The following is a 26,310-nucleotide window of genomic DNA, read 5'->3' on the forward strand; positions in this document are numbered from 1 at the left end:
CTTTCGTTTTTTAATGTCATTTACTGACAAAATTTTTCATTCGCGGCTCCATAAATGACTGCTCCTATATACGTAACAATGAGAACAAATACAGATATAGTTTGTTTTCAGAGAATATAATGATTTTATGGCTTTGAAGAAGAGTTTTAGTAAACTTTAACTGAACTATTGCGTTCTGAATTCAATTATTATTCCTTTTGCAGTCTGATTACTAAGTCTACCGTTCAAAGATCCTAATGGCTTTTTCAAAAAGTGTAAGTGAACCTGTACCATGCATTTGGTTGTTATCTAATGTCTCTTATGACATTGAACATATTTGTTAAAAGAAATTTTCAGTAATTTTTCGAGCTTGTCAGTATTCATCTTATTTCTGCGAACTTTAGGCTATTCTTCGTATAAACAGTTCACTTTTGTTTCATATAAAAAAAGCTAATCTTTGTTTCGGAGTTTTATAAATCGTCTTCTTGGTTTTGGTTCTACGAGTTTTCATGCAAAAATTTGAGATTTTTGTGCCTAATTGCCCATTTGTGCTGTTCCTTTGCTTCTTTGTTAATTGTGACAAAATTTAACAATCTATGCTTATAAATGTGTTGCAAAAGTTGTATTGGAACATATTTATTGTTTTCGTAGCTTATGGTTTTAGGGGCTGCGACATCATTCTCTTGCAGAATTTGGTACGGTTTTTTTTTATTTTCGCTGTGTTTTTATTGCTAATTTTTGTTTTCGCATGCCAAAAATTGGGTAATAAAATTCTCAAGGGCTAACAATGGATGTAATTTTGAATTGAATTACTGATATCAGCATATAGTTATTGGTTTTATTGAATTTCAAATTAATTTTTTGAATAAAGTTAGTAATCTTCAACTTAACCATTTTTGTTCTGATTTTCGTCTTATTCTCGTGTTTAACAATTTTGTATCATTTTTGTAACGTAGCGTTTTTTTGAAGAGGTGTCGTTGTTTTTTTCAATAACCCAAAAATAGTTTTGCTGTGGTTAAACGATTTGACTGATGTCTTTATCAATTAGACAATTTGTTTCAGAAGAATTTTAAAAATTTTTTATACTTTTCAATTGTGTGGTTCTTTTTGTTGTTATTTTTAGTCAATCATCTTACAAAAAGACTCAAAAATTTTCAAAGTAGACGCAAGTGAAGATTAACATTTCCCAGGGTTAATTTTTTATGAAGTTAATGACTTTAACACCGTGGTTTTGTGAAGTTGTCTAGAAATTTTTTTTTAATTTCGCTTATATTTAATGTTCTTTTAGAGTCTTATAGTTTAGTCTCACTAATAAAAAATGCAATTAGTATTCTGAGACATAGCAAGACGAGTGGTCTGTTTTTTTAGTTGGAAGCTTATGTTTATTATGAATTTTAAAACAAATTGTTTTTAAAAAAAACGCAAGGGTTTTTTCAGCTTTTACACAACCTTATTTCTGTTAGTTTGCAGCTGAGTTTCTCTATAGGCAAGTCACATACATTGTCTAGTGAACTACTAATTGCTATTTATAACTCCTTTTTCCTCATTTGGTCTTTGTTCTTGTTGCCACGTGTTTTCATAACAAATTTTTGTACATTCGCCAATTTTGTAGGTTTATGTTTTTTTCACAGTATCACAAAAACGAGCGGTCTCCTGGCCATTAAAAAACGCAATGAGAAAATGTTAATGTCTGTAGTTAACACCTTAATGTTTAATTGAGACACCTTTTTGTTCAAATTATTAATTTTTTTCGTTTTGCCTGTTGTCGTTCTTTTTGTTGTCGTATGACATATCCTGGTTAATGAAAGGTCTCACTGACTCTCATTAATTGAATCTCTCAAAGATTTCAGTTGATGCATATTGTTTCTAATCAGTCTGACATTAATTCGTTTCTGAAAAAGCAACGTTTTATTAAACTTTGCTCTTTTGCTCATTTCTTGTCGACTTGTTACCAAGTCGCCTTGCGGCAAAATCACATTTTTTTCTAATGAAGTACAGGTTAATCTTCTTTATTATAGGTTTTATCTGACGCCATTTTGATTTGGTTATTTATGTTTATAAAAAAACGGACAACAATTTTTGTTCGTAATTCATATTAATGACAGGTCTCATCGGCCCTCTCAGATATGTTATTTTTTCAATCTCTTCCTCATTTGGTAGACAATTAATTGAAAATGCAGATGAGCGGGGTCGGAATTTTTTGTGCAAACGCACCTTACCGAGCCACTTTGTTTTTTTTTACAATTTTGGTCGCACTGCTTTAACGGATACAAAAAGTCTGTACTTCTGTAAATCAATTGATGAAGGCAAATGGATGATAAATATCTTATAAGATTATAAACGATTCTTTTATGGAAGTAGCTGGCCATGTAAGGTCTTGTGAGATGAATGATTATCTTGTGAGACAAATGATTGTTTGACTTGTAAGATTCTTGTCAAAATGAATAGTCTCTAAATACAAAATTCTTCACATTTGTAACCACCATGACACGATCCACAACACACAACCATGATAAAATTTTATACATGATCGCAGCGATTCTAGCACAATGCCTTTAATCAACTGTAACTTTTAATAATTGTTCCGATCTCACTTGTCGGGGGAGGAACTATATACTCAAATGGGTTTCTTTGTTCAAACAATTTTGGCCGATCGATATATTCATCGTAGAAATGTGAGTGGTATACTGAAAAAGCTCGTCCAGCGTAGAATTCGAAATTAAACGATTTTTTTGACATTCATTTTTTCGACGAGTTATCGAGGTTTAAAGTTTCATGTGAATACAGGATTTTTTTTTTCACTTTTGTTCACTTTTAGCCTAACTTTTTTCGAATTAACATTTTTTCTAGAAAAATTTTTATTCAAAATTACATTTCACGCTACAAAATGCATGAATTAGGTGTTCCTAACAGACGAAAGGCGATTATAGAGACTAGTTCCGGTCTCATCGGGAATTTTACTATCAAAAAATTCGAATTCTAGTTGAGAGCTGTTTGTTCAGAAACACTTTTTCATTTTTTTTGTTTTTCAAGTCACTAAGAGAATGGCCACCTTTCATATCAAGGTTCCGTTAATGACAAACCTCATTTACAGTCTAATGATGCTCAATGAACAAAAAATTAGCTTTCAAGGAATCGCTCATAATTTTCTGACTTCGACACTGAGTGTTCGTAATTTTTAAAGAAATTTTGATTTTCTTTTTGAGATTTTACTGAATTTTTGAAATCCTTTGAATAAAAGTTCAATAGTTTTAAAACGTTGAATAAAAGTCAAATATTTTTCCTAATGAGCATCAATTGAACCTATCTAGTGCTTTGAGCGGACAGCTAATGGCTGTTACGACTTTAAAATTGTTTTTTCGAAAAAAAAAATTTTCTTAACTTTAGCCGATATTAAACTTTTTTTCCAAACTCTAAGTCAGTCTTAGTAAACACAGAAATCCGGCTTTTCTACTTCAAACAAATTTACTTTGGTTAGCTGCTTTATTTTCAGTAATTGGTTTTATGACTTCGATGTGACGAGTTTTTATATATTTTTTAAATTTTTCGATATTTTTTTCATAATTTTGTTTCCTTTTGGAAATTTATCACATTATACTAATTTTGATAGTTTTATTGGCTTAGAGAGAAAACTAAAATAATCATGGATAAACTTTTCATAGAAAAGATTTTGGATTAAATGGCTCTGATACTTTCTCGCACTTTTCTGATGATTTTTTGGTTTCTGTCCGTATTTGTAATTCTTTTCATAGTCAGAAGACGTATTCTGATGTCCTGTTGATGACTGGTCATCGGTAAACAGCATTTCTTTCCCATCGAAGCATTACGTGGCGTACTTACTTACTTCCGTTGAAAGCTATTGAATTTAATGTCGTTGATACAACGAGTTTTCTCAAAGATATCTTCGTTTTAAAATTTTTGTTCATATTTGTTATTTTTTTGAAGTCTTATCGTTAAAGAAAAAAATCCTATTTTTGTTAAAAAAATTAAACGTTTGTACTGAAACATTCTTTTTTAAATGGCTTTGTCACTATTGTCTCATTTTCTTAGAATTTGATGTTTTTGCTGTATTTGTCTTCAAGTAGTCGACAATTGGTGAGAGGTCTCATAACCTTCTACTTGAGAATTAAAGGAATGATTCTACACTATGCAGTCAGTTTATAGCGATTAGTCTTAAAGTTTATGATATTATTGGTTATAAATTTTTAATTTTTTTCGTTTTTGTTATTTGTATAGCCTTTTGTTTTTTTTTGATGTTCTGTTCCTCAACTTGCAACTTATTCTCATAATTGAGAGGTCCCATTGAACTCCTGGTAATTCAATAAGTAAACTTTCTATTAATATTATGTCGAAACAGATGTTTCGATTATGTGGCAATATGCGTTTTCATAAATGTTTTGTGAGTGGTCAATATTTCTGTTTCTTTTTCTTTTCTTTTACCACATTCGCGTGAAAACAGAGCCCAATTATTTTCAAATGAGGCCCAAGTGAAATTATTTAATCGTTCTAGCTCCATTAGTATCGATAACAATTGAAAAAAAAACAATAATTAGTTAATATCTAATGATTTTAATGGCCTCAATAATTTGTTTTTCCGCAGATTGTTTGTAATTTCTTGAGCCTTTCTGCATCTTTAGTCCGTTTCTATGGCTTAGTCTAACCAAAGGCAGGTCCTATCAATTTCTTAATGACTTTTTTGTAAATTTATTGAGAGTTATTCTGTTAAAAGCTAATAATTTTTAAGACGTTTGAAATTATTTGGTTTAAAAAATGTTGATAGATTTTTGATTTTCGCCTCATTATTTTTTCTATTTACTTGTTAACTAGTCTCATTAAGGAAAAATCCCATCTGCTGTATTGTTAAGATAAAATAAGATTGTGCAGTTAAGGTTTTATCTGGTTGCATTTTGACGTTGTTTATTAGGTGCGTTTGCATTTCGATTTTGACCTTTTGCCGTTAATTTTTTGGTTTTGCTTATGTTGTTTGTTTTTTTTCTCGTAGTCTTTTTACTGGCAGATCTCGTGAGCGCTGTAATGAGGCACATCATTATGTAATTCAATTAGTAGTTTGGCTGTGAAACTATTTTTTAAAACTCATACACCTATTACTGGTTATCTATTTATTTGGTTGACAATTAAGTCAAAAATGTAGATCATCTCGGGTCGGAACTTGATGCGCAAACCCACATTAACGAGCCTCCTTGTTACATTTTTCGAATTGACAACAACTGGTTTGTGACAATAACTTTGAAAAGGGATAAGAAATCAGTTAAAGTAGCTGTGAGTGAGTGCACCAATAAAACAGAGTAGAATTCCTAATCAATCACCGTATGGTACTAACAGAATGTAAGGCTGTGCATGATGGCATTTTTGTACAACTTGGCAGTTTCTTCTGTCGGGTTATCTGCCCCGTTTTTGTCCCCGTGTTTCATCGCAGAATAGATGGACCTGTACACGCCATTTCCTTCTACAACAAAATAAAAAAACATAGCAGGACAAGTCCTGACGTACATTTCAAAGAATTTTCATTGACTAAACAGAAAACTAGACCTAGAACGGACTATGAATGAATTGGGAGAACCATTTAGAAAAAAATCCGACCAAAAAAATCGAAAAAACAGTAAAAATCAAAGTGAAATTGCCGCATGTGAACAAAAAACCACTAGCGAGAAAGCGAATTTTTGTTCAAACACCGTTTTCTGACTCTACTTTAAATTTAGAGCTAAAAAATTTCACGCCGCAAAACCACTCGCTTTTTCGCTCCACTTCCTGTTTCGGCGTGACCAAAATCACTACTCCAAATTGACATCAAAAATCATGAAAATGTGTGAACAGATCTTAAAAAAAAGAGACAGCGCCCCAATACAATTCAAATTCTTTGAATTGTAAAAACAGAACAAATAACGCGTTTGACCATTTTTATCACAATGGGTGGACTCCATATTTAAAAAGAGCAAATAAAAACGGTGAACAAATGTAAGACACTTTGGTATCGTCTGTTTGAATCTCTGTTAGGTCTTCGTGATAGGTTTCTTTGGCATGTGTTTTCCAACTGAAAACAACTTTGCTTTGATCTTTCAACTACAAAACCTTAAAACATAACCGACTAACGTCGGGCGAATTGCTCTCAAACGACCGACGAGCGGTTGGCTTCGTCAGTAGCTAGCCACGGGGGAGGTGGGGGTGCACCGGGGGGGCAACACTGGGTTGGGGGGGCAATAGCGCGTGGGGGGAGGGGGTGGAGGCAATAGTGGGGGTGGGAATCAGCGGGGGGGAGGTGTCTCAACCTCTAAGAACCGCCCTTCACACCATAAGTATAAGTATTAAGTCTCCATTAAAGTTTGAGCTGAAACAGAGCTGAAAGGCTCTAAGAGCACTTAATGACCGCTGGGCGCTACCTGTTTATCCCGTTTTTGAGGACGAAAAGTCAAAAGCGTCAGACGAAAAGTTGGTCAAGCGAAAAATTGCATAAAAAAGACCGACAGGACTAATATAATTGCTACAAACTTCGTTTGAGAGCAATTAAAAATTTGAATTCACATTTTTTTAGATTTGAAAAAGTTTCGGTAAGTTTGGTTTCCATGAATACTAAGATACTAAAGCTCTCTTAGATTAACTACCGGAGAAAAGATCAATATCAGCAGAAAACCATACGAATAGGTCGGTCTTGTCCTTTTTGACATGAAATCGTCGTTTTACCGGCATTTTTGTTATATTTTAAAAATCAAAGTTCTCAAGCAGGGATGTCACGAGATTTTTTGTGAGATATTCTTGATATAATTATGGATAAAAGTGGAGCAAAATATTTGGTAATATGAAAGATAGCTTTATGAGTTTGAACTATTCAATCCAGTCACCAAGAACTATCAATATTCATCTTCATGACTCATCATTTATATTAATAATAATTGAGTGCTGAAATTATTCAAATGACCGCGAATTAAGTTCTACATTTCCAAGAGTTAAAGACAAAAAGTTGACGCTCAATTACGGCAAACTAGGAAACAAACTCATAAAATGATGTAATTACCTGATGAATTTTTGGGAATTTTAGAATTTTAGGGAATCGCGATGTCCTTCCTAATTTGGGACATCAGTTCTTTTAATTTTACCTGTGAAGTCTTCGTCCAGAAAGTACTGTCCCAAATTGGCCAAGCCAGACTCTGATGTAGAAGACGCATTCAACACAATTAGTCTGGCATCTGCCAATTTGGCACTACTCTTCGCACTCTGTTTGAACAGGGAATGCTTCTTGATCTTCACATTTGACACTCCCCAGTCTTGAGCTATTTGGTCAGTCAATGAGATCATTTGACAGGGGATTTCGTTTGGAAAAAACATAACTCTATAGCTGCGATTTCAATAATTGAATGTTTCCTGGCAGTACCGGAAAAAATAGCGTTTGCTGGACGACATCATAATTATCGTAGCTGAGCGATTGATACATCCAAAAATTAGTATTTCATAAGTTAAGCAATCCTTTATCAATTTTTTTTCATTTTTTTACTTATTGGCCCGCTGACTATGAAACAAGAAATATTTCGTCAACCAAAAAAATGACACCAACATTCAAAAGAAAATATTTTTTTTATGTTTTTGTATTCAAAATGAATATCATCTAATATAGAAGACGAAAAATCTTTTTGTACGCAAAGATACAAAGTACAACGAAATTCAATGGTTTATAAGTAATGGTTAAATGACACTGCTTGAAGTCACTGAGAACTTCTATCGTTTATCGAGAACCGCAAAGCGGTTCGAGATATTAAGTCAGAATTTCAAAGTGACTTCTGCAGAGTCCCTTAACCATGCTTAAAACATGATGCGTGCACGTTTTAAAATAACGAAAGTCAACGGAAGTCAACTTCTGGCTATGTAGCGACTTCTGGCATTTTAACTTCTGGCACTGCAGACTTTGGGCTTTTTTAACATGTGAACGTCAGTGTTTTAATTAAAGATACCAATTGAACTACTTGAAATTCAAAAAAAAACGTTCCGTTTAAGAAAGTGTTGTATATTTGTTCAGTGCGATCATTCTGTTTTAGATTCCTCTTATCGACAGAAATTGGGCTATTTCCTCTCTCGTCTTCATTTGGATTCGTGGTTAAATTTTACGGGGCTCGCCACACTCCAACTCTCCTTCTTTATCCGGGCATGAGATCGGCACGAATTACGGAGGTATCTCCCTTCTGGCGGTTGCTTTTAAGATACTCGAAGCAGTTATGAAAAACAGATTGGGACCGCTATATTGTGGACGGCCCAACCAAGCCGATTTAAAGTCGAACAAAGGATGTAGAGGCCAAATCATTGCAATTCGGCAGATTCTGGAGCAGTGCAAAGCGTTTAAAAGAATGAACAATCTAATATTCATAGATTTTAAAGCTGCTCTCGACAGCGTTGATTGAAATTGAATTTGGAACATTTGCAAAAATCATGGACTCACGTAATGACACACGGAAACTACTTGATAGTGTTACTAACAGTGCATCGCGTGTCGGCTTACAAATGAAAGTTGGAAAAACAAAATTCTGCTCCAATGGTGGACACCAGAAGTTCTATGTATACTAGAGCGTGTTGAGAGTTCACATATCTGGGAAGCAAAATTCAATTAGACGACAATGTGACATCGGAAGTTAAAGCTAGAACTGAAATCGACGCAGGTAGCTTTAATAACCTGAAGAAAATATGGAACCAGAGAAACATTCCTCAATCAATCGAAGTTAAGTTATACAAGGCTTGCGTGAGAAGTGTACTTTTATATGGACGTGAAAGATGGCCAATAAAAGAATCTGACCTCAAAAGTTTACAGTCTTTTGAAATCCGCTGACTACGACTATGTCTCTACAAAGAGAAAAACCTCCCTAGAGAATTATTATTGTCCATTGCGAAATGCGACCTGATTCCCTTGACCATAACACAACGCCGAATGAAATAACTGAGAGGTGTTCTACGCATCAAACCATCTGGAATTTGTAAGAGTCGAGAATTGGAAAAGAGCTCCTGGCGGAGAAAAAAAAGTTTTGAGAACAACTGTCCGAGACGATCTGAAAAAAAAACAAGTTAAGCTCCCAAAATGTCATTGAAGAATTGGGAAAAGCAATGGTTTGATTGGACCAAGGAAATTACTGGAAATTTTAGTCAGTGGAGAGCGCTTGCTAGAGATATAAGTATGGCGGGCTAAGGATCGCACTCTCTGAGAAGCCCAATTTGGATTTGGTATTTCCTCTCCCGTAGAAAAACGAGCATTGTTTTTTAGCCTCCATTTTTACCACCCATCAATTGTTAGTCCCCAAAAAACCCAGTCGGTTGTTTTCGAGTTTCGATGACTTTGCGTCCTTTTGAAAATCTCTCATCAAGTCAAAGTATTCTATATACTTGGACCATAAAATTTTTAACTTACTCTAGCTCGAAAAAATTTATATTTTTTGATCCGAAAATCGTTTCTGGAATTTTTGCTCCACAAACCGGATCACAAAACCATGAAACATTTCCGTTTAAGAAAGTGTTGTATATTTGTTCAGTGCGATCATTCTGTTTTAGATTCCTCTTATCGACAGAAATTGGGCTATTTCCTCTCTCGTCTTCATTTGGATTCGTGGCTAAATTTTACGGGGCTCGCCACACTCCAACTCTCCTTCTTTATCCGGGCATGAGATCGGCACGAATTACGGAGGTATCTCCCTTCTGGCGGTTGCTTTTAAGATACTCGAAGCAGTTATGAAAAACAGATTGGGACCGCTATATTGTGGATGGCCCAACCAAGCCAATTTAAAGTCGAACAAAGGATGTAGAGGCCAAATCATTGCAATTCGGCAGATTCTGGAGCAGTGCAAAGTGTTTAAAAGAATGAACAATCTAATATTCATAGATTTTAAAGCTGCTCTCGACAACGTTGATTGAAATTGAATTTGGAACATTTGCAAAATTCTTGGACTCACGTAATGACACACGGAAACTACTTGATAGTGTTACTAACAGTGCATCGCGTGTCGGCTTACAAATGAAAGTTGGAAAAACTAAATTCTGCTCCAATGGTGGACACCAGAAGTTCTATGTATACTAGAGCGTGTTGAGAGTTCACATATCTGGGAAGCAAAATTCAATTAGACGACAATGTGACATCGGAAGTTAAAGCTAGAACTGAAAAAGACGCAGGTAGCTTTAATAACCTGAAGAAAATATGGAACCAGAGAAACATTCCTCAATCAATCGAAGTTAAGTTATACAAGGCTTGCGTGAGAAGTGTACTTTTATATGGACGTGAAAGATGGCCAATAAAAGAATCTGACCTCAAACGTTTACAGTCTTTTGAAATCCGCTGACTACGACTATGTCTCTACAAAGAGAAAAACCTCCCTAGAGAATTATTATTGTCCATTGCGAAATGCGACCTGATTCCCTTGACGATAACACAACGCCGAATGAAATAACTGAGAGGTGTTCTACGCATCAAACCATCTGGAATTTGTAAGAGTCGAGAATTGGAAAAGAGCTCCTGGCGGAGAAAAAAAAGTTTTGAGAACAACTGTCCGAGACGATCTGAAAAAAAAACAAGTTAAGCTCCCAAAATGTCATTGAAGAATTGGGAAAAGCAATGGTTTGATTGGACCAAGGAAATTACTGGAAATTTTAGTCAGTGGAGAGCGCTTGCTAGAGATATAAGTATGGCGGGCTAAGGATCGCACTCTCTGAGAAGCCCAATTTGGATTTGGTATTTCCTCTCCCGTAGAAAAACGAGCATTGTTTTTTAGCCTCCATTTTTACCACCCATCAATTGTTAGTCCCCAAAAAACCCAGTCGGTTGTTTTCGAGTTTCGATGACTTTGCGTCCTTTTGAAAATCTCTCATCAAGTCAAAGTATTCTATATACTTGGACCATAAAATTTTTAACTTACTCTAGCTCGAAAAAATTTATATTTTTTGATCCGAAAATCGTTTCTGGAATTTTTGCTCCACAAACCGGATCACAAAACCATGAAACATTTAATTTGGTACGTTTTAACGTAAGATACCATTAAAATGGATTTGGCTTCTCAGGTATAGCACTAAATTTTTCAATCTGTACTTTTTGGTTTTTGTTCTAATTCCATGAGAACCAAATTTTGCTGCTAGGACCGTTGTAAGTTTAATAAATTTCCGATAAAAGCTTATATGACTTGTTAGTTAGATTCATATATGGTTGTCAACTGAGGAAAAACTGATATCAATTGAGAAATGGATCCATAAATAGGGAACATTTTTTGCATTTGACTTGATTCCAGGGTGTTTGTGAACCTTGACAACATTGAGAAAAAAAGTTTTTGCTCCAAAAAATGACAGAAATTTTGAGTTTTAACTTAGTTTATGAGCAATTAATTCCAAAGTTTAGGTGAAGTAAAATGATCCCTAATTTCTCGACGGTCTTTGGCTCTGGGCAACTTAACCCAACAATCGACAATTCCTCGTCGAGGTGATTGAAATGGGCTACTGATGACAAGAGAATTGACAGGAATCCGCCATTCGTGGAACTGTCCGCTATCAACACCTGCTTCGCACCTTTCATCTCAGCAAGTACCTCACTGATTGTGGAACACACGATTCCATGCAGCATATTCTGGAAAAATACTGAGAAATAGTTAAAGTTAAGAAAATGGATTTTGAAAACAAGGAAAAGTGGCGTCCAAAATGTAGATGAAATTTATACGAAATCTTATACAAAAGATATTTGTGCTGTGTCATAATGTATTGAATTATAATACATCTGGTGAAATTTGTGTTATCAAATGACTAGAGACCTGCTTTATCAAATCAGGAACTGTTTTGCCCGCTGCTTAACCATTTGTAAGGGATTTGCCAAAATAGTTGCATATGTGACTTGCAATGACAAGTTTCGCTCACGGAGTTAATGAAACAGTCTTAAAGACGGTGAAAATTGTGAAGGATAACACCTCATATTACCAGCAGTCTTACGAAATCAACGTTTTAAATTGTTTTGTTTCGGAGGGCGTTAACGAATGTTCTGTTTGTTGTTTTGCTTAGTACTAATGCCTTATCCGAAATATCAAAACTTTTTTCCTCTTCTGAAAACGGTAGGAAATGTGTCTATAATTGATAAGATTACACCTCTGTAAAGCTATAATTTTGAAATTAAGAGATATTTTCATATCTTATTAGGCTACAAAACATTTTCCTTGCATCACACGACTAGCTCGGGAATGTTTAGTTGTCAAAAACTTGGAATTGTGGAATCAGGTCTCACTTGGTCTTGGAAGAGCGGAAAAATTTTAATGGTGGGGTAAAAATTAAATTAGGCGCGACATAAGGCTCTAGAATTGCCCTTTACACTTTCAGTATGACTCATAAAAGGAAAAAGTTGCCTATTCTTAAAAATGAGAAAGCAATTCGAGCTAATTTTACATACCCAGATCAAGCTTTGGCGGCATAAATCCACGATTTAATAAAGCTGATTAACAACATATATTTGACAAGCATAATCAAGCAACGCCCAATTTAATAGTCAATTCCTACGCGTTTTTGCCCGCACCTCTCACCCTTTTAATCCTCTGAATAGGCTATGGACTAACAAATCTGATATTAGAGAGAAAAAAAAGCAAAGGGTAGCTTGTGCATCCGAGTTCTCGAAGAATAAACCAACACACACACACACACACACACACACACACACACACACACACACACACACACACACACACACACACACACACACACACACACACACACACACACACACACACACACACACACACACACACACACACACACACACACACACACACACACACACACACACACACACACACACACACACACACACACACACACACACACACACACACACACACACACACACACACACACACACACACACACACACACACACACACACACACACACACACACACACACACACACACACACACACACACACACACACACACACACACACACACACACACACACACACACACACACACACACACACACACACACACACACACACACACACACACACACACACACACACACACACACACACACACACACACACACACACACACACACACACACACACACACACACACACACACACACACACACACATAGACCAGAAACGGAAAACACCGAAAACACAAGGAGAGAAAGAGGGGGGGCAAAAAAATAGAGAAAGAAAGAAAGAAAGAAAGAAAGAAAGAAAGAAAGAAAGAAAGAAAGAAAGAAAGAAAGAAAGAATGAAATAGAGAGAGAAAAAAAATCGTTGAGAAATAGTTAAAAAAATGTGAAATTTGAAACAATTTATTTGAAAAACTGAGTTATTTTATCTAATTCGGGTGTTTGAATAATGCTGGTAGCTGAAAAATTCTATTGAAATCCGAAATCAGAAATTCTATTGAAGAAGTCGAATCATAAGAAAACGATTCTGTAAAACAGATTGAAGCTGTAAAAGCTTCGATAAGAGTTTCTGCAGATAATTTAAAGTTGTATAAACATTTACAAATTATGCAAATTTTAAAGAGTTGATCATGGTAAAAGGAAACGTGAAACATAATGCATAACAGGCTTTCTCGAAAAACAATGCGAAAATTAGACCGAGCTCATGTGGTAGATCCATTAGCATCATTCTTAGGGCAGCGGAGGAGCCATTGACTGAATTGGTCAAAGTCAGCTCTAATTTTGTCGAGGATACTATGTTCTTAATTCTCAGGCAAAATGAGTCGTCTTTTAAAATAAATCTTTCCTAATAAATAAAAAAACAATTTTTCTCTTATAGTTTCTCATTATTGCTGAGCACTGCTCTCTAGCAGAATTTTGGAATTAATAAAAAACATCTGCACAATCCACATTGCTTTGGGTTAAGAAGGGTTTGAAATTGAAAAAGCTGAAAAATATTGTCTTAAGTGAAGCTTGTAAGGTAGACTACAATTTTGTGTCTGAAAACTTTTTACAAGTTACGTTTTGACCGTTTTCAGTAAAGTAAGTTATGCTTCTTAAATCAAGTTGATAGTTGGAAGACACATAGTTTAGGTTTCCAATACAAATTTCAAATTTCATTGAAAGTGCTCATTATAGTCAATGACCTTCGTTGAAAAGTTTCTGTTCAAATCTTTGATCAGTTTTTGAAACAATCATACTAAGAATTCCATAAAGAAAAAAAGACTCCCTCTATTTTCTGAACAATTTTACGCACGAATGAATGCTTTGAAATTGAATCAAACTCTTGACAGCACTTTAGAGTATGAGGAATTTTTACCTAATGTAAGAGGTCAACATTATGACGAACAACTTGATGAGCCCTATAGAAAAAACAGCAAAATTTTTGTTCAAAGACAGGTGGCTATTTGCTGTACACTAGTTCGGTGTTATGACAGGATGTCTGTTTCATTTTTGCCCCGCCCTTATAGAGAAAAGTGTCTGATGCATGGAAAGTGTTGTGTACGAGATTTGAAACGTTTGAAAAACCACGTCTGCAAGAGATTGAATTCCGATCTAAAAAATTTGAGAAAAGGTATTTCCAAAAATTTTGTAGACTGTAATTACTAGAACCGAAGACTTGTAATTACAATCTTATGAGTCGAAGAATTACCTGAAAAACTGTTTATCTCTATAATTTCGAAAGACTTTTTAGTGAATTATATAAGTATTGACGGCTAGTGAAGTATGGTTAAGATAAAATTTTGAATAATTTTCTGCAATCATTGAAAGCTTCTGCAAGCAATAACTGAATCTGTCCTAAATGTCACGAAAAAAGGGGCGTATTTAAAATCTTGTTGTGCGTCATAACCAGGAAAAAAATTTGTTTGCCAACAAAACAAAAATTTATGATTGCAACCAGTTTGACAAGAAAAACATTATGAAAAGAAACTGAAATCCATGCAGTAAAAAACAAAAAAAAACTAAAAGAGTCAAATTATTGTTCCGGAAAAAGAAGAGGAAAACTTACGCTTCTTGTTGATTGAAAACTGGATTCAACTCCAGACATTTATAACTGCCCCGATTCAACCAGCCGTTTCCATAAAGATGAAAAACCTTAGCAACTTTTGAGCAAATGCTTACTGGCACAATTCAAAACGCCAACAAAACTCATTCTCCTATCACAAAAAAAGAAATGTTGTTTTTCTGCTATTCAACAATGAAGAACTGAAAATTGTTCTGAAACAAATTTTATTTGTTCCAGTTTGCAAACTCAGAGAGGCTGGCGATAAAGAAACAAATAATGAATTATTTGAGATTTAGTTTTAAAAATTTCAATTCATTTTGAAATTGAAAATGGATTTCTCGTGTGGAAAAAATTTTCTTGTTCCAATTTAAAAACCCTTATGATGACAATTGGTATATGTGGCATGCAAGAGTCGGACATAAAACATTTATCGACATGAAGCGTTTACCAGATTTCGCAGCAAGTAAGAAAATAATTGGTTGGAAATCTTACAGGATCAAATTATTTGAAAAAACCGCTTGTTACCAAAGACTCATCAGATCAAATGATTATTTTGGGCAATGTTAAAACAGATGTCTCAGAAAGATATTCGCTCGCAACTGCTGATGGTCATTGTCATGCAATTGATTTTGTAGATAATTTTAGTTTTTTTCTCGGCGGTTTTACGACAATAAGAGATAAGGTTCTGGATAAATTTAAAGAGTTTTTGCAAATTTAGAAAGTTCGATTGAGATTGGCTTTGTATGAATCAAGGAAAGCGCTTGGATAATTCTGATCTTAATACTTTTGGAAAAATTGAGAAAATTGAAAGAATTCCGGAAACTTTTGTATCTACGGCTCACTGTTTTTTGGATAACAGTTGTTAAATCAAACAGTTTAGTACTTATTCCTTGAACACAAAATTTTACGTCCAAAGGAAGCTTCTGCAATCTTTTCTTGCAAATACGCCCTTTGAATTGATGTTCATAATAAAATCAGGTATGTGTTTTCTGAAACCATTTCGTTGTTTTACATTTTCGCATTTTGAAACACAAATTCGCAGGCAATCATATCAAACCTCAACAAAGAAAGTTTTTGGAGGAACTCCGATAATATTTAGTGCTGTTTGATGATAATTGGAGTAAAGACAGTTGAAGTCAAAGTTCAAAAATTAAGAAAGATACGAATTAAGGAAAAATAATTTTATTCCAAACTGACCAAAAAGCCTGAAATGGCCTGTTAACATTACCATTGAAGTTTTTTTGAGTTAACTGGCCATTGATCTTTTGTTTCCAACAATTTTTAATAGAGCTTCGCAAATCCTAAATCGATTCTGAGCAATGAAGTAAAATATGACTATCTGTTTGAGAAAAACGTTTGGTTTTGAGTGAAAAACCAATAGAAATTAGGTAGAAATTCTTTGCAGTGTTAATTCTTAACGTTGAGACAAATTGCTTTTGTTATCTCGGTGCAAAAAGCTTTAACCAAGTTTTGGGAACAGATTTTAAAGAAACTAATCCATTTACAGCTAGATAATAAAACAATTTTTGAAGAAATTTGAAATTATTTATTAATGAGGTTTGACAAGACTCCGAACAATAGTAATTGAGAGGACTTTTTTGTGAAAACTAAAAATAAGCGCGAAAAAAATTTGAAAACTTTTTTAAAAATTTAAAATAATCGACTGTAAACAAATTGATCAACTTAATCATTAACAGCTAGCCATTGAAACGATTTTTGAAGAAATTTAAAAATATTTTTAATTGAGGTTTGATATGACTGCGAACAATAGAAATTGAGAGAAATATTTTGTTAGAATTAGAAATAAGCCTGAAATTAAATTAAAATTTTTTAACAAAAAATTTCAAAATTGTCAACTGTAAGTCAATTGGAACACCACTAGAGCAAAATTGAAAACATTCAATGAATGACAGTCCTAAGGCAGGCACTGAAGAAAACTTAGAGTTTTCCCGAAGTTTGATAGGTTGTCTCAATTGTTTGGAGTTATAAAGTAGACCTAATATTTGTTCTTTCGCTAATGAGTGAAAATCTTTGGCCAAGAGTCTGAAAGAAATTTCAAGTGCGTTGTTTTAATATTTAAGGGGAAAACTGAAAAAGATTTCATCTCTCGTAAGACTCAAAATTTGGATTAGTTGAGTTCTTCCTATTCTAATAGCGAACCAATTATAGATAAAAAGAGGAGTTTTGCAGGCTTTTGTTCTAAAATCAGTGTGTTGTCTGGAGCAATTTTTTTGGGATGTAACGCCAAAAAAAATTGCAGCAACAACTGCTGAAGCAAAGTTTAACTTTGTTCTGGAAGCGAGTAAACAAACTATTTGCCTAAGTGAAAAACTGGAGGACTTAGGAGTTTTGTTCAAAGTTTTTTTTGTAATGTGGTTTGTATTGTTCTAAGCAAGCTTATTATGCATCATCGAAAATTTTAAAATTTTGCTTGACAACTCCATTTTGTGCGAGAATTGATAGATTACCACGATTTTGTATTGTCGTATAAACAAACAGAAACCATGCGCGCAGACAATTTGACTAAATGAATTGGGATAAAAAACATACACTTTTTCAAAATTTCTCCTCCGTGAATTCTAGCGCAAAAGGAGGGTTTTCGGCATGACTACTAAAAGTTAGAACTACCGAATGTTAGAAGTGAGAAATCAAAGCGTTAACTTTGATCTAATTGCACATACCCAGATCAAGTGTAGGGGGGGGGTAACTCACATTATATACAACCTGTATGTACAACATTATAAAAGCTGATATACAACCTGTATTTGTTACCCTTAATCAAACAACACCGAATTCAATTGTCAGTTCCCGTCCCTCTATCCCTGTGAACACACACTAATGACCAGTAAATTTGTCCAGTTTAAAAATTGACCTGTGTGGTTGCGCTTTCAGACTTCATCACCTTTCCTGTTACAGTCAAAAATTTCCTGTATACCGTTTTAATGAGTCACAGACGAAAGACGAGGAAATTATCTGGCAAAAAATTGTATTAAAATCGGCAAGGGAACTCACTTGATCTGAACTTTCAAAATCTCAGTTGATGAAAAAAAAATCGTCATAATATACCGAGACAAGTACTTACTATTGGTGAGGTTAGAGGGACACGCAGAATACGCAGCTGTTTTGAGTATCAATTCAGTGTTGTTTGATTATGGGTGGCAAATATACGTAGTAAATCAACTTATATAAATAGTGTAAATTACCCGCCAAAGCTTGATCTGGATGTGTGAAAATAGCTCGAAGTTAGCGCATGTGCTTTCTCACTTTTAACTTTTGGAGTCATGCTGAAGCCCCTCCTTTCGAGCTAGGTTTCACCAAGAAGATATGTACGAAAAAGTGAGTGTTTTCTTATTCCAAGCGATTTAGTCAGAATATCTGCAGGCATGTTTTCTGTAGTCAAATAAGATAGTTCAAGTTTCTGGTTTTCGACCAGTTCTCGCACAAAGTGCAGTTTTATGGCAAAGTGTTTAGTTTTTCCATGATGCATAGAATGTTTACTTAATGCAATACAAGCCTGATTATCAACAAAAATTTTCAGAGGTAGTTTACAGGAACATCCTAAGTCCTCCAGGATACCACTTAGGTGGATGGCTTCTTTACTCGCCTCAACAACAGAGTTAAATTCTGCTTCAGCAGTTGATGTTGCTACAGTCTTTTGAGCCTTACAACCCCAACTTATTGCTCCAAACGACTCACTTAACTTAAAACAAAAACCTGAAGTACTCCTCCTGTTATCTATGTTCCCTGCCCAATCAGCATCAGAAAAACTCAACAAATCCAGAATCTGAGTCTTACGGAAAGTTAAAGTCTGATTCATTGTTCCTCTTAAGTATCTAAGAACACGCTTTGCTGCTTTCCAATGAACTTCTCCGGGATTTTCAACAAACGAACTTAGAGCATTAGCAGAAAAACAAATATCGGGTCTACTCGACAAAGCTAAATAGTTTAGGCAACCTATCAAACTTCGATAATTAGTTTTGCTCATTCTAAGTTAATCCTCACTCCCCTCCTGAGGACAATCATTTTTTGAAAGTTTACAATTTTCTTCTAATGGTGTACCAATTGGCTTACAGTCTTTCATTTTGAAAGTTTCTAAAATTTTTTCAATGTATTTCTCTTGGCTAATTTTTATTTCCGATGAAGTCCTCTCTATTTTCATTCCTAAAAACCACGTCAAATCTGAATACTCACTAATTTTAAATTTCTTGGAAACTTAAGTATGAAACCAATCACAAAAATTTTCAGAAAGACCACAAACTATTAAGTCATCTACCCACAAACAAAGAAACCCAACTATTTTTTCGTCCTGCTTTTTTATAAACAAACAATCGTCATGAAATGAGTTAACAAAACCTAGTGTAATCAAGAAAGCTTTCAAAGTCAAAAACCAGTTTCTTCCAGATTGCTTCAAACCATACAAGCTCTTTTTCAATTTACAAACAAAGGGTTTTCCATTTTCATCCAAAATTTCAAAACCTTCAGGTTGTTTAATGACTACATCTTCTTCAATTGGAGCATTTAAATAAGCAGTTTTTATGTCCATTTGTTTTAATTGATAATTGTTAGAAATAGCTATACACATCAAAATTCTAATGGTTGAAAGTCTAGTTGTAGGTAAGTAAGTTTCATAAAAATCTTTTCCGAAAATTTGACTAAAACCTTTTGCAACAAAACGTGCTTTATAGCGACATATTTCACCATCGGGACCAAATTTCAAAGCAAAATGCCATCTACTTCCTACTGGTTTTTCATCACTTTTCACTAAGGACCAAACATTGTTTTCAACCAAAGAGTCATACTCATTTTTCATTGCTTCGAACCCATTTGGATTTTGCAAAGCCTCATCAACAGTTTTTGGAAGCAAAGGATCGATATTGAGTTGACTCAGAAAAGAAACTTCATTTGAATTGTTATCAATGTCTTCGACCAATTTTTGTGTTTTCTTATGTTTGAAGTAAAATTCATTTTCATTAAATCTAACGTTTCTCGACTTTCGAATTTTGAGTTCCCCTTTGTCGTCTTCAAAACCAATCAAATAACACTTACTATTATCAGAATTTCCAAAAAAATTCCCTTTTTTGAGGTATGATCCAATTTTTTGCGAAATGGTTTTTCAATGTGCATAAATGCAACACAACCAAAAAGTTTGACAAAAGATAAATTACGTTTTTCATTGTACATCACTTCAAAAGGTGTTTTCTCCAGAGCTGAATGCAAAAGCATGTTCTTGACGTAAAACGCCATGTTCAAAGCGTACGTCCAATATTTTTTATCCAAGCAAGCGTTATCCAAGAAACAGCGAGCCATAGCAACAGAAGTTCCCCAAATTCTTTCAATTTTTCCATTTTCTTGTGGAGTATACGGAGCAGAGTTTTCAAAACGAATTCCTTGGTTCCTACAATAGCGCTTAAACTCATTTGAAATGTATTCTCCACCTCCATGAGAAACTAAAGTTCCTGGTTTTCCAACATCAGCACAAAACTGTTTAAACTTATCCAAGACCTCGTCTCTTGTTTTCATGAAGTAAACTTTTGAGAAACGACTGAAACTATCTACAAATCCAATGGCATAACAATGGCCATCAACAGCTTCAGGAGAAATTTTTCCTAAGACATCTGTATGCACAATGTCCAAAATTTCTTTCGCTCTTGTCATGCAAACTTTGGGAACAAGCTGTTTTTTCGACTTATTTAACTCACAATTTTCACAGCAATCATTTTTTGGATCACCTATTTTCGTACCCTCAACAAATTATGGCAGGCGTTTTAAATCAGAAAAATTGTTATGTCCCATCTTTGCATGCCACAGTTGTAAACTGTTAACATTGAAGCAATTTTCATTTGAACAAGGAAAAGTTTTCCACACAAACAATCCATTTTCAACTTCAAAAGGAAATGAGACTTTATTAAAATTAAGTTTAAGTTTTTCACCGAAAGAAACATCAATACCCGCTTCTCTAAGTTTTGAAACAGAAATTAGGTTTTTTGAGTTATCAGGTACGAATAAAACATCTTTTAAAACATTTTTCTTCAATTCTTCAATGCTATTCTTAGCAAAAAAACTCAACATCCCCTTTTCCTAAAATTGCGGAGTGCGTTTTGTTGGCATTGTGAATTATGCCAGAAAAATTTTCATCCAGGTAAGCAAAAGTACTTTTATCTTTAATCATGTAGTTTGTTGGGCCAGAGTCAATGATAAAATCTTGATGTTCAATACAATTCTCACTCGAGAAAAAGCTAAAACTTTCCTCTTCTTGTTCTTCCGAAACTAAATTTTGACTTTCTTTCGGATTATTTTTTCGTTCATTTTTCATTGCATGGGATTCAAGTTTTTTGTAAGTGAAACAATTTTTGGCATTATGTCCATCTTTTTTACACTTAAAACAAGTTATTTTTGAATTAGGCTTCTCTTTGTTAGGCCCCGATCGTTGTACACGACAAAATTTTGCAATATGCCCCTTCTTGTGACAATTAAAACAAGTGCGATCATTTGTAAAGAAAACGGATTCTGATTTGTCTGTATTTCTGTCGTTGCGTTTCTCACTTTCAAAAATTATCAAATCACGTTTAATTTCAACCAAGGTTTTATCTTGACCATATTTTACCAGAGTACAAAAACTTTCAAATTCACGAGGAAGTCCCTTCAAAAGTATCGAGACAAACATTTTTTCACTTATTGACTCATCGACTTCGGAAAGGTTTAACTGCATGTCCTCGGCTCTAGTAATATAGTCTACTATGCTTTCGTTACTTTATTTTCTCAAACTGGTTAAGTCAGATATTAAATTTTGTAAACGCGGCCTCTCAAAATTTTTAAACCTCTTACACAACACGCTCCAAGCTTCAGATCCTTTTCCCCTATATGGTCGCAAAAATCAAACTGACTTCTTATCGAGGCACTGAACAAGTTCATACCAAATCGCCATCTGTTTTTCGTCAAAAATCTCTTTTCCCTTTCTATCGGCCGCATCAATTTGCTCCTGTGAAGGTCGTCCCCTCAGCGTAGGTATAAACTCCCTATATCCTACAGTGCCGTCAAGAATTTTATTCAATTTCAAAACATACATTCGCGCCTCAAACTCTTCGGAAAAATAGACAAAGTCTTCTTCTTTACCGCTGAAGAAAAGTTTATCAATTGTTTTGCTATTCATGTTTTAAAAAAAGGTGTTATTATTGTGTGTTAAAATTTTGAAAATAAAGCTTAAACGTTCAAGAAAGTAAAATTAAAGTTTAAATCTATCCGTACACTCTATCGAACAAACATCTAAAACCACTAAATTAAAGAACACCAAACAGGTCTTTCTTTTTCAGACCTAAACAAGTTTTCTATTTTCCTTTCAACAAAACTACTAAAGCAAAAGTAACTTAGATTTTGGAAACGCACAATGTATAAACGTCTTTTAAAAGTAAAACTATTGACCACCAGACAGTCTTTACGAAAAATTCCGACCTTTACTTAAAACTTTTTAATAACAAAGCAGAGTCTGCAAAAATTCGTCACTATGCGAGGTTAAGTTTATTTAGAAAGCAGGGCCTTTCGAAAGCTATATGAGAAAATCTGTCTACTTAGAATAAAAGATGACCCATTTTGTTTGAGAATGTAGTATCCTTGACAAAGTTGGAGTGGTCATTGACCAATATAGTCACTGATTCCCCCACTGCGACTAAGCACGATGAGGACGGATCCTCCAAACACTAGTTTAAGCTAGTGTTTGGAATTATCCGGATCCTCCAGATAATTCCAAACACTAGCTTAAACTTTTCTCTTACGCATGGGCCAACTTTCGCAAAATTCTTCAAGCAAGCTTCCTATGCATCAAGTTTTACTATGCTCTTAATATATTCAACCATATTTCAGGATTTCATATGTTTCAAATGGTGTACACAATGTTACATGCCCTGCAGGGACTCTGACCAAAATCGTTTTTACAACTTCAATCTGTTTTACAGATCGATTTACACTTTTTAATAAACGGACTCTTTTAATCGACCTTTCTTGTTTCAATTTACCCTTTTTGTTAAATCACGAGTCGTTTTCACACACCCGCAATCAAGATTTGACGCGCGCTAGAATCTTTAACTTTATAAACATCAACCATACAATTAATTCATTCAATCAACAGTTTCAAAGTTTAACTCTCTCTCTCTCTCTCACTATCTTCTCTCTCTCTCTCTCTCTCTTTCTCTCTCTCTCTCTCTCTCTCTTTCTTTCTCTCTCTCTCTCTCTCTCTCTCTCTCTCTCTTGTCTTCTCTCTCTCTCTCTTGTCTTCTCTCTCTCTCGTGTCTTTATCGTTCTCCCTCTTTCTCTCCTTCTCTTTCTCTTTGTCTCTGATTGACCAGGACACTCTCTTTCTCTTTCTTCGTCACTCTGTCAAACAGGCAGGCCACCCCTTCTCTTGTCTTGTTTCACTTGTCAGTTTTCTGGGCCCATAACCTATTGGTGAGGTTAGAGGGGCACGCAGAATACGCAGCTGTTTTGAGTATCAATTCAGTGTTGTTTGATTATGGGTGGCAAATATACGTAGTAAATCAACTTATATAAATAGTGTAAATTACCCGCCAAAGCTTGATCTGGATGTGTGAAATTAGCTCGAAGTTAGCGCATGTGCTTTCTCACTTTTAACTTTTGGAGTCATGCTGAAACTTACTGCTTTACATTTTAGCTTTTTAAAATTTGCTTATGAAATAATTTTCTCTTAATTAGGCAATATGAATGCATAAATGCCTTTACTTTTTCAATCGGCCAATAAATTAAGCAGTTCCCCATTCATATTTTTAAGATTCGCCATGACTTTGAGGTAAATTAGTTGAGGAAGAATTTAAGATTTGTTAACGTGAAGAACCAAATAACTCTAATGACATAGACTATTTTCAATCTAGGCTGTATTTACCTTATTAGATAGCGTGCAGTTAGCTCAGTTAGAAATTTAGTTTTGCAATATCAAAAATGGCAACAGTTGTAACGACAACTGCAAAACCACCTAGTGAAGAACCCTAAAATAGCCCCATTTCCTCCGATCATTTTATCAGCAGAAAATATTACTCTTAAAACATTTGACATTTGTTCATATATGTCCTGCAAAGTTTACTCAATTAACTCCATCCGCCAATTTGGGAGAGATAACAGTAATTATAGTCCACAAAAACAAAATGTGGTCTTTGCAAATTTTGCGCAAAATCAATCCGTCAGAAAATGACCCAAACGTAACTCTTGCATTGATTTTCTAGATTGTGACAGGCTTATTTGAAAATGAAAGACAAAAATTAGCCGAAAAGGAACGGCTGTTGCAAACAATAGCAGACAAGTCGGAGGAAGTTGCATAATTATATAACAAAATCAACAAAATTTTTTATTTGACCGGAAAAATTAAGGGCCATAATTCTGCTTTTTTAAAAATAGAAGTCCACAGGCGAAACAACTAAATGTCGGTCGCATTACTAGCTGGTAATGTTTTCGTTAAAATGTTGCAGAATTTTTTAATCATTAATACGTTACATTGTGGGTAAATTCCACAAGATTTCAAAAGATTTTCAAATCATGAGCAAGTTTCAACGGGCCGGTAGTTAGAACAGCGTGGAATGTGGATGTGTTGAATAAACAAAGGTCTGATTCTGGTTGGATCGGCACCAGAAGGTGGAGCTCTCAAAATTTCATTTCAGGCTTAATTATAAAAACATGGGGGAGTTCAAACTGACAAACAAGCTTCACATCTATGAGCTAAAAAAACCATTAAATTGCTGGAAAATAGCTGTGACTGATTCTAAAGATCGCAATTGGAACCGAACAAAATCAAAAAGTAAGAAGAACCAATGAAAACAAAGTTTATCGCCATCTAACTAAGACGAAATGGAGTAAACCTTAGATACGGCCTTCTAAAGCCCTGCAATGCCTTTCAGAGAATTAAGCCGACCGTGAACTTGTGATTTTAAAGTTATAGATGGAGCAAGAGCAGACAGACTATTCTGATCATAATACATGGGGTCGGTTACATGACAATATATCCAATGCCAAAACTCCCGTGTCCGGACAAAACAGTCCCAGACAAAACAGTCCCAAATTGCAAAATATTCCCAGACAAAACAGTCCCAGATAAAATAGTCACAATAAAACAGACAAAACAGTCCCAGACAAAATAGTCCCAAACAAAATATTGGAAGTTGTAAATATAATCTACAAACAATTAACAAACATAATCTATAAGTTAAGCGGGACTGTTTTGTTTGGGATTGTTTTGTCTGGGACTGTTTTGTCTGTTCACCCAAAACTCCAATGCCCATTGTGCCTATTTACCAATGCTATTACAACCAATTTATTCCCTTTGATCTTTTGGGTAAATTTGCATTGATTATTTTGCCTTGACACCAATGTGATACTTCTTGGATTTTAGGTTATGAAATTAATAAAAAAATAGTGTCATGATAGGAATTTTAAACTTACGGTTCATTTCTTTTCTTTCTAGCTTCGGAAAAATCATATAGAAGCTTGATGAAAACAACGTATTTCCTGTATGAAAAGAAAGATTACGACTTATTTTTTTTAAAAATGCAGTTTTCAGGAAAAATTTGGCTTCAAATTTGTGCATTAAAATTTTTAAAAAAAATGCTGGTAATTTACCTGAATAGTGTGCAGGTAAGCAACTTTTGGGAAATTTTTGCAGGTCTGCACATGGCCTTACCTGCACAGTGTTTAGGTAAATTTAGTTAATCATTATTTAGAGTGTATAAAATACGAACCATCTTTACAATTGGCCGATGTGCAAACTCCTTCAAATTGGGATTTGCTCCCACTGGTACATCGAAAAACAAAGGGCACATGGGTCGCATGGCGTATATTCGGGGTTTCGTTTTACTATTCGTACTTGAACAGATTGACCTTTTGTCATCATCTGAGCTGTATTTATCCACTTCTGTCCACCCTTTCGAGTCGAGGAATGTATAAATTGTGGATCCATTATCGTTTGATTCTCTAAAAAAATGAACATCTGAACATAAGTCTATACCTAAAATGAGAACTGCGGATGTTAAATGAGGCGACAGTGCTCTTCGGTGCAAAATTATGTGAAAATGCACTTGATGTAAAAGAATTTTGTGGAAGAAGAAAGGCACCGAATTTATCATTACAGTATACTTGACAATATTGTTGTACACGGTTGTGCATTAGTGTTCTAGACCCAGTAAGAAATGAAATTAATTATTTGAAGTTCACAGTGTAAGTAGGATACTGCATGTAAATTTAATACTACTACAAAAACGAACAAGGGGGCTCGGTAATGTGCGTACGCAAATAAGGTTCCGACCCCGCTCATCCACATTCTTGAGTTAATTGGCGACCAAATGACGAAGAGTTAGAAAACCTTCAACAACATACATATCATTAAATACACAACCAATGGAATA

The 26,310-nt window shown here is 34.6% G+C and overlaps 1 protein-coding gene across 5 annotated transcripts in view; it reads right to left on the reverse strand.

The window, feature by feature from the left end:
- Positions 1-26,310, reverse strand: part of LOC142344511 (uncharacterized) — a 148,300-nt gene that overhangs the window by 104,120 nt on the left and 17,870 nt on the right. For all 5 annotated transcript variants that reach the window (XM_075396226.1, XM_075396227.1, XM_075396228.1 and 2 more), the window contains 4 exons: positions 25,648-25,879; positions 11,365-11,572; positions 7,092-7,265; positions 5,321-5,446 (listed from right to left, as the gene is read on the reverse strand). In XM_075396226.1, the coding sequence (XP_075252341.1) occupies positions 5,321-5,446; positions 7,092-7,265; positions 11,365-11,572; positions 25,648-25,879 (740 nt within the window). The remainder of the gene's footprint in view (positions 1-5,320; positions 5,447-7,091; positions 7,266-11,364; positions 11,573-25,647; positions 25,880-26,310) is intronic.

Source organism: Convolutriloba macropyga, chromosome 8, assembly GCF_964194025.1.
Source record: "Convolutriloba macropyga chromosome 8, txConMacr16.3, whole genome shotgun sequence".
NCBI lineage: Eukaryota > Metazoa > Xenacoelomorpha > Acoela > Convolutidae > Convolutriloba > Convolutriloba macropyga.